Source organism: Primulina huaijiensis, unplaced genomic scaffold (assembly GCF_012295235.1).
Source record: "Primulina huaijiensis isolate GDHJ02 unplaced genomic scaffold, ASM1229523v2 scaffold21623_ERROPOS600000+, whole genome shotgun sequence".
Taxonomy (NCBI): Eukaryota; Viridiplantae; Streptophyta; class Magnoliopsida; order Lamiales; family Gesneriaceae; genus Primulina; species Primulina huaijiensis.
Genome location: NW_027355398.1, coordinates 79329 through 89179, shown reverse-complemented (window position 1 = coordinate 89179; position 9851 = coordinate 79329). Strand labels below are relative to the sequence as shown.

The 9851-nt window shown below is 32.8% G+C and overlaps 1 protein-coding gene across 1 annotated transcript; it reads left to right on the top strand.

Annotated features, from left to right (window-relative positions):
• Positions 1–4702: 4702 nt before the first annotated feature.
• On the top strand, positions 4703–6148 carry LOC140967007 (probable zinc transporter 10). Its single transcript, XM_073427341.1, has 2 exons — positions 4703–5312; positions 5569–6148. Exons 1-2 carry the CDS (start codon positions 4716–4718, stop codon positions 6022–6024), a joined length of 1053 nt encoding a protein of 350 aa, XP_073283442.1. The 5' UTR covers positions 4703–4715; the 3' UTR covers positions 6025–6148.
• The last annotated feature ends 3703 nt before the right edge of the window (positions 6149–9851 follow it).

Below are 9851 nucleotides of genomic sequence, written 5' to 3'. Positions count from 1 at the left end.
TATGTCAATATCGATCAACCAACTAATAGTACTGCGGAAACAAACTGAAAGATAGATATAATATTATGGCTAGACTATTGTGATAACTGAATGAATAAAATATAAATAAAAAGATTTTATGGATTTTCAGAGACTTCAACTTCTCCTACGTTACCCCTTCTATCTAAAAGATAAGAATTTACTAAAAGACTTTGATTGATTACAAAAAACTGTAATAACCCACTTCAGTTGGGCTTAAACAATGAAAAACTGAAACTCTTAATTTTTCTTATCACTTGTTAACTAAATAGCTATAATGAGTAGCATGAATTCTACGAATAAATCAATAAAGTGAGAGCTAGAATTTGCGATTTGCAAACTGAATAAAATCGAAAGTGAATCACAACTGAATGATTTATTTGCGATCTATAGCTTACATCCTGCATAATCTGCATCTGAATATCCTACTAAATTGAAAGAGAAATCTTTAGCATACTATAAGCCAACATTTTGTGTGCCTTTAAGATATTTTAATAATATGTGTTTAGAAATTAAAAAAGGCTATTGTTTAGGGTCAGCTTGAAATATAGCACATAAACATACAACAAACATAATATCAGGGCGGCTAGCAGTTAGGTACAATAATGGACCTATTAAACCTATGTAGAGTGTCATATCAACTGATATTCCCCTTTCATCTTTATCTAACTTAATCGATGAACTCATGGAAGTGGATGAAGCTGAACATGTTTCCAAGCCAAATTTCTTGATCAGTTCCTTCGTATATATTTTGACTGATATAGATACCAGTTTCCAGTTGCTTCACTCGCAGATCAAGAAAGAACATCAGTTCACCCACCATACTCATCTCAAATTTGTCCTGCATTAATTTAGCAAACTTTTCGCATAATTTGGATTAGTTTATGATATGAATCTGGCCGGACATGAAGCGCTAAATCTTGTGATTCGAAGCTCCAAAGAATTCGACATGCATAGCAATAAAGTTGGAAGACATTTCAATGTTATTCAAGTGCTAAATTATGAAGAGAATGCCAAATCAAGATTACGGAGAGCTCAGCGCTAAGGAGGTAAAACTTCACGCCCGAGCGCGTGCTTGGCTCCCGAGCGGTAAAATGTCACGCCGGAGCGCCACAATCACTGTCCAGACGGAGAAGTCCAGAACACTTGGCGCCTGAGCGCGCTGCCTTGTGAGAAAACCTAATTTAGACTCCTAGTTAATTTAGGTAACTAGCCTGAGCGCGCTGCCTTGTGAGAAAACCTAATTTAGACTCCTAGTTAATTTAGGTAACTAAATTTGATATCTTTTAGGTTTGTAAATAATATATACACGAATTTTGATGATTGTAAAAAATTAATGAATTATTATCGAGTTTTAATCATATTGATTGAGTTTTCTTTCAAATTCAAAGCTTGGGTTTGTATACACCTTTGTGTGTTTCTCAAATCAAACTTATCAAAGTTTAACATTTTGTGGCGTTTGTCGATTGTTCTTCACTCGGATTGTCAAAGACGAGTTCTTTGAAGTTTCGTTTGAATTTGGATTGTTATATTCGTTAATATTTGTTGCTAAATTTTTCGTTATTTAGAGGTGAATATTACAACCTTACTTGTTCAAAAAGATCGAGACAACACAACCTTTTCTTTATTTCATCGAATCGAGTGCGTGACTCTGTTTTTGAGCGCGTTTGCTTTTCATGGTCGAAGAATCGCATCATTATTTGACCCAAAAATAATAATATCAACATAAATTTGAACAAGTAGAGAATGATCTTTATTCGAGAATTTGAATAGTGTCTTTTCAACCGTTCTTACAGTAAAATCATGAGCAATTAAATTTTTTTATAAAGTCTCGTACCAAGCTCAAGGTGCTTGTTTAAAACCATATAAAGTTTTGTTAAGATGATAAACATGGACAGAAAATAAATGGTTTACAAAACCTGATAGTTGTTCTACATAAACTTTTTTTCGTAACTGACCAATTAAGAATGCGCTTTTCACATCCATTTGATATACCTTGAAGTTCTTGAAGGATGCGTAGGCAAGGAATATTCTGATTGCTTGCAGTCGAGCTACTGAAGCATACGTTTCATCATAGTCTATTCCTTCTTCTTGCTTATATTCTTGTACGACTAGCCTTGCTTTGTTGCGCACAACTGAACCATCTTGGTTTAGTTTGTTCCTATACACCCACTTTGTTCCAATAATTGATTTTGAAAGCGGTCTTAGAACTAAAGTCCAGACATTGATATGGTAAACTGATTTAGCTCTTTCTACATAGTAATTACCCAACTGAGATCAGCTAGATCTTCATCAGTTTATTTGGTTCTATTTGAGATTAAAATCAGAGTGTATAAATAAATTAAGCATTTATTTTCTAGTCTTTATCGAATCATATGGGTTTTCTATTACCAAATCATGAGTATGATTTTTGCTCCATCTATAGGTTGGATATGTCAAATTTCTTTGCGCAACTAGTTCAGTTTGTAACTGACCAATTTCTTCTGCTTCAGTTATAATTACTTCAGTTTGTGTCTGAATATTATCTTTGTGTACCTCAAACTGATCATTAGGAGCTGCGTTCTGTCCAACTAATTGATTTACCACTTCGGGTTCTGGTGTTTAAAGGATATTTCTAACAACGTGAGTTTCATATTCATTGTCATCCTCCAGACTGATATCTGTTAAGCGGTTTTTTAGCCCAACTGGATCAGTTGGATTAATCCTTTAGGAACCCAGAATTGAATCAGTCGAACTGGCTTTTCAGTCGTCCCAAATAGATTTACCTAATTTGTGTGTGATAGGTGTGTTGTGTACAGATGATGAAACATGTTTTTTTGCTCTTTAACCTTATAATTCATCCGATATCGTTTTTGAACAGACTTGCAATTATAATAGTTATTGTAATAGCATTTCACAGAGTTCTGTTTGCTATAACTCGACCGCTTAGGTGACCACTTGTTTGAATCAATTGAACTCTTATGACTATATCCAATCCCGTGTCTTTTAGCATTGTTCATGTTCTCAATCGGCTATTCAACCGGATTACTGGGCTCAGGTTTTTTATGTACCATAACTTATTTAACAAATGAATATATTTTCCTTTGCATATATCCAGTTTTGGTTTTGTATTGCTTATTGAGGGTTCATCTTGACTATTAAAGTCTAAACAAGTTTTGTCTACAACTTATTTCTGTAAACCTTGCATATAGTCAACATGATTGATGACTTGTTCCAAACTTGAATCAGGTCACTTGTTCCAAAATAGAAGATGGCGAGTTTCATTTGGTTGATGAAAATTTGTTGCAGGATCAAACAAGCTCTCTAGTCTTCTCACATTTTCTTATTTTTAAATTTTTTTTGGGGCCGAAATTCACCTATGAGGCCAATCCAGGCCAGGCTCGTCTGCGACTAAAACTTGTGAAAAATTTGTTCACCACGAACTATACTGTTATTATTATCAGAAAAAGCTTACGATTGGGTATTGGATGAATTAAAGAGAGGAAAGTAATATTACCATTAGCGTTAGCATGCTGTAAATTGTTTGTGAGTTTTTTATATTCAATGGGCAAATGCAAACCTATTTAATCACTCATAGGCCTTCCAGCCCAATTGTAAAATTAGATTCTTGTTGACTTGATCGAGCAAATGTAGCTACTAGTACTATGTATGTATCCCATTCCCCTTTCTTTTTTCTTTCTTTTTTTTTTTTATAAAATACAAATTAAGTAAGATGCCTACCCCTACCCCTACCCCTACCCAGCCAATATTAATTAATTAATTTTTAATTTAGAATATTTGGGAATGATACGATGTCTCCACCAAATTAAATTCCAATGCTCTAAAAGTCAACCGTAGAGAAATTATACCAGTGGAGGCGGCCCACTCATCATACGTGCTAATTAATTATTTATATATAGTACCAAAAGGCATGAATAATGACTCTCAGTGCCAATGATTATGTAATTCATTGTTAATAGTCAACTATTAACGAAACTGGACTCGATATATTGAATCTGACTTCCTGAATACACATACTACCCCCCCAACCATATATTTTTCACCAACTGTTTGGTTGGCAGTATATATATTCATTATTGTCAACTTCGACTATAAAAATTGCTTATCTTTCATGACTAGTTTTGAGTTTATATTTATGAATTATAAATTCATTTTATGTCAAGTTTTAAACAGTTTTAATAATAATTATAATATATTTGAAATACACTCAAAATTTTTGTTTTTGAAACTAATTTTCTTCATCCAACTCATGATAAATCAAAAGCAACCTAAAGATTTGAAATGAGTGGATTTCAAATTCGTGCTCAAATCCATCCCATATATTTAGATAAATAAAAAATTAAAAAAAATAATTAATAATAAGTTATATTATTTTATTTAGCACTTAATTTTGTTGGCACGTCTGATTCAACACAGACTCCTTCCGTACATGTGACTGCAAGGAACACACGAAACAACACAGATATCCACACGTCGGCATTGGCATAATATATATGTATAAATGTTTGGCGGATGATCGTACTGGACTTGGTCAGTGTTCCAGTGCCATTTACATGCAGCAAGTTCACAGGATGCACAGCTCGTCCCAGAAAAATTAATTAATTAATATTCCAAACATTCGATCGTTCTACTCTATATATATATATATATATATATATATATATTCTAAACTCAAACAACACCATACAAGAAGTAAAATGATGAGTTTTAAAGCATCAATCGTTTTGGTCTTGTTCCTCCTGGTTTCCAATTTTTCGGTGCAGGTTCTCTCGGTTGTGCAGGAATGCGGGGCAGAAGATGATGTAGGCTGCATCGACAAGAAGAAAGCATTGCCTCTCAAAATCATCGCCATTGTATCCATTCTTGTAACAAGCATGATCGGCGTGTGCTTGCCACTCGTCACGCGTTCCATCCCCGCGCTAAGCCCCGAACGCAGCCTTTTCGTGATAGTCAAGGCTTTTGCCGCTGGAATCATTCTGGCCACTGGGTTCATGCACGTTCTTCCCGATTCATTCGACATGTTGTCATCCGCCTGTTTGAAGGATAATCCATGGCATAAATTCCCTTTCACTGGATTTGTGGCCATGCTCTCGGCCATCATCACGCTTGTGATCGACTCCATGGCCACCAGTCTATATAGCCGTAAGAATAAATCGGGAGTAGTGCTGCCCGAGTCAAGAGATCAGGAGATGGCTGTGGAGGAATCTGACGGCCATTTTCATGGCCATCACCACGGAGGCAAATTGATTAACGTTGAGGGCTCACAACTTCTACGATATCGAGTAATTGCCATGGTTAGTGATCACATTCTGTTGTCCTTAATTTCGTAATTAAGCATGCACCCACCCACGAGCTAGGGTTATACCTAGCTAGCTTGTAACCAATGCATGCTTCGAGTTTACGTATAATATATATATTTCAAAATTTGACATATATATAAATTTAGTGGTACTCCCTTCATTAATTATTTTACCTTTTGTATATAGTGAATTAATGAATTAATATACATATAAAAATAAAATAATTAAGATGCATGAATGAATGGTACAGGTTTTAGAGCTGGGAATCATTGTTCATTCCATAGTGATAGGACTGTCTCTTGGCGCCTCCAACAACACCTGCACAATCAAAGGGCTGGTTGCTGCACTCTGCTTCCATCAAATGTTCGAAGGAATGGGTCTCGGAGGTTGCATTCTCCAGGCGGAATACGGCTTCTTAAAGAAGGCTGCGATGGCATTCTTCTTCGCGGTGACCACTCCATTTGGGATTGCGCTGGGGATGGGATTATCCAGCACTTACAAAGAAAACAGCCCTCGTTCCTTGATAACTGTGGGATTGCTCAATGCTTCTTCTTCTGGCCTCTTGATTTACATGGCTCTGGTTGATCTGTTGGCAGCAGATTTTATGGGCGCGAAGCTGCAAGGCAGCGTCAAATTACAGATCAAATCTTACGCCGCCGTCTTGTTGGGTGCCGGCGGGATGTCCCTCATGGCTAAATGGGCCTGAAATTTAATTCTGTGAATATGAAAAATAATACTGATGATGCGCGTGAGGCAATATTTAAAATTTTCTGCTTGGTGATATTGTGATTTGTCCATTTGCCCAACGTTTAAAGATTTGGAATGGCCATTTGAAAGGAATCCGGTTCCCCTGCAGATGTTGAGTAAAACAGTAAATAGTGATGTGTGTCAATTTTCAATGTTTACAATTTTTTTAAATGTAGTTTTTCTTATAACTTTTTTAAAATTCTTTTATTTTTTTCCACGTTTTTACCCTCTCTTTTCTTCTTTTATTTTACCTCTATTTTTCTCATTTTTTTTCCTCTTCCACAAACATTAACGGACAGTTTTATATGAAATAATATAAACAATTTAATTAATAAGAGTTTCAGATCAATAACATAATAAAAATACAAACAAACAAAACCAAATAAAAAATTCGATAGCCAAACAATTAGAAAAAGAATTAGATATTCAAAAGAACAAGAAAATCGAACCTCGTATGTTATAGTATTTCTTGTAAAAATAAAAAATAATAATAAAATTGAATGAGAGAGGAAAAAACGAGAAAAAGAAGAAAATAGACAAAAAAAAGACGAGATGAAATAGTCGAAAAGAAAACAAAATCAAAACTAAAAAACTAGATTAAAATAAGCTCAAATCAACACAGTCCATTAAATATCCACATCACCAAATGATGTGGTTGGTGCACTCTAAGGGATCCAGATCCATTTGAAAGAATGTTCTTATACAAGTTTTCTGCTTATAAATTGTTTGCAAATTGCTTATTAATCTACACTATATTGCTAAATTTGAGACCATTAAAATAACTAGATTTTGGTTTTCTAGTCTATTTAATAATTATATATATTAATAAAATGTTAAAATTTAATGAAACTCATATGTAGCTTAGTGGATATAGTATTTGTTTCCTTAGTATTAAGTTGAAGGTTCAATTATTTTTTTGGTCTTTTTCCTCTTTCTTTTTTTTTATCTATTTTTTTAATTCATATATCAAAATTACAGTGTAGTCACTTACTATTTCTTATAATAAAGTTTTGATCCTCATTTAAGTACGAACCAAATGAATTATAAAATAGTCACTCAATATTTCTTATAATTACATGTTGATCCTTGTTTAAATATAAATCAAATAAATTATAAAAAAAATATTGTATAAGTACGCAATGCATACTTCGATATGCTAGCATGAATAAGAGTTCCATGTCAGTATCAATAAAATGTGTAACAATTAAAATTATTTTTAATAATATGTGTCAAATGGGACTTCTTCAATTGGTCAGCTAAAAAAATATTTCTAACGACATAACACTACAAGAAAATACACATTCAACAACACATCAAAAACAACGGTTTTTATTAAAACCGTTGTGTTTTTTCATTTAACAACGGTTTCAACAACCGTTGTTTATGAACGTGTTTTTTATGGACTACGACAACGGTTTTTAAAAACCGTTGTCTATGAGCGTGTTTTTTTTTTTGCTACAACAATTGTTTTTAAAAACCGTTGTCTAAAAACAATTTTTTGAGCTACAACAACGGTTTTAACAACCGTTGTCTATGAGCGTTTTTTCAGGCTACGACAACGGTTTTTAAAAATCGTTGTCTATATGTGTTTCTGTCAAGGGTCAAAGACAACGGTTTGTGTAAACCGTTGTCTTTCAGCTGGTTTTTGTAGAACAACGAAAACGCTTTTTTAAAACGTTGTTGTTTTTTAATTTTTTTGGTTAACGACAACGGTTTTTAAAAAACCGTTGTCCTTATTCTAAATTTTTTAAAAAAAATCGGTAAATATAGCTACGGTTTCATAAAACCTCGCTAATTTAAAATTAGCGACGATTTTAACAAAAAAGCAACGGTTAAAACAAAAACCGTCGCAAATTGTCTATAAATATCCGCGTCCTTGTTAGGTGTGTCAAAATGCAACACGACCCGTCAACCCGACACGACCCAACACGAAAAAAATCAGGTTCGGGTTGGGTTTATCGGGTTCGGGTCGTGTTCAGGTTGGGTGGGTTCGGGTTAGTGCCAGGTTAGACGGGTTTCGGGTAAGGTCGCGGGTTGACCCGAAATATTTTTTTTTGAAAATATTACTTATATTTTTATATATTGTATGTTTGAACAAAATTTATTGTATATTTATATGATAAATTTTCATCATTTAAAATATATTTTGTATATTTTTTATTTTTTTAACAATTGTTTATTTGATTTAGTAAATATAATTTTAATTTTCAACAATTAAACTTTCAAATTTAAATCGAAAATTTTGTTATTATGTGTTTAAATTAAAATATTATTTTTTTTTTTATTTTTTCGAATTTTTTTCATTGATTTTTTTAAAAAAATAAATAAAATTCGGGTTAGGCGGGTTAGAAGGGTTGAGTCGGGTTATACGGCTTCGTGTTCGGGTTGGGGCTTTCCGGGTTGCTTCGGGTTCGGGTTGAAAAAAAAAAAAAATTCGCGGGTTGACCCGAAACCCAATCCACCTGACCCGATTGACGCCCCTAGTCCTTGTTCATTTTTTTCACACAATAAATTTTTCTCTCTTCCACAAAATTTTTCTCTCATCCACAAATTAATTTCGCTTCAATTTTAAGAGTTAAGATTATAAATATTATTATTATAATAACATAGATTGTAAGTTTTTTTTATAATTATTAAATTATAAAATTATTTTTTTTATTTTCCGTAAAACATTAGCGGCGAAATTTATATGCAAAAACCGTCGCTAATTCATATGAAAACCGTCACTTTTTCGACGGTTTTCCTAAGAAAACCGTCACAATATTTAGTTTAACAATGATTTTTGCAATGCTACGATAACGATTTTTCACCATCGTCTTTAGACGTGTACGCAACGGTTTTTCACCGTTGTCTTTGAACGCACTCTTTAACCACAGGGCTTTTAACAACGATTTTACAAGACTTACGACAACGGTTTTACACCATCGTCTTTTGACGTCTACGACAACGGTTTTTTACCGTTGTCTTTGAGCGCTCCTTTTAACAACAAGACATTTAACAACGGTTATATTTGACCTACGACAATGGTTAAAAACCATTGTCTTTTAAAATGTGTAACAATTAAAATTATTTTTAATAATATGTGTCAAATGGGACTTCTTCAATTGGTCAGCTAAAAGATATTTCTAACGACATAAGTTGTCGATTTGTCTACTTTCATTTGCAGTATTTATACTTATATGTATCGCGTGCAACAGTCAGTTTGGTTTTTTGTTTTTCCATTTTTCAAATGATTAATTTGAAACTGAATCATTGTATTTCGATTAAGTTATTTCAATTTATACGATTTGATTAATTAAGTTGCATGTTTTACTAATAAATTATTTGTAAAAATTTGAATATTCTTTTAGAATCTCTAAAAATATCAAAAATTTGATAATAAAATAAAACTAGCAATTTTTTTGAAAATATAACCAAATAAAATAAAATGATTTAAATATCCATTAAGTATATTGCATTAAAGTCAATGGTATTTGTAAATATTACCCATTTAACTATTTTAACATAATATTTTTTTAAATATATAATTAATTAATTATTTATTTATTTTAATATATATCGGTTCTATTTTTATGCTTTTATTTTATAACCGAAATGAACGGAAAAACCTAAATCACCAAAAATAAAAACCGACCCCGACTGAAAAACTGTTTAAATTGAACTATATAAAAAAATCTACGGTCCAATTGATTTTTTTTTTTGTTTTAAACCGTTTAATGAACCCCTATTTATAAGGGAAAGAATATGCGGAGGCAAACAGTGGCATAATGGTAGAAAAAACCTAGG

Excerpts from the sequence above, each read along its gene's own strand:
- LOC140967007 (XM_073427341.1), top strand. The coding sequence starts at position 4,716 with ATGATGAGTTTTAAAGCATCAATCGTTTTGGTCTTGTTCCTCCTGGTT. Across the intron at positions 5,313-5,568 it reads GATATCGAGTAATTGCCATG|GTTTTAGAGCTGGGAATCAT; the intron begins GTTAGTGATCAC and ends TGAATGGTACAG.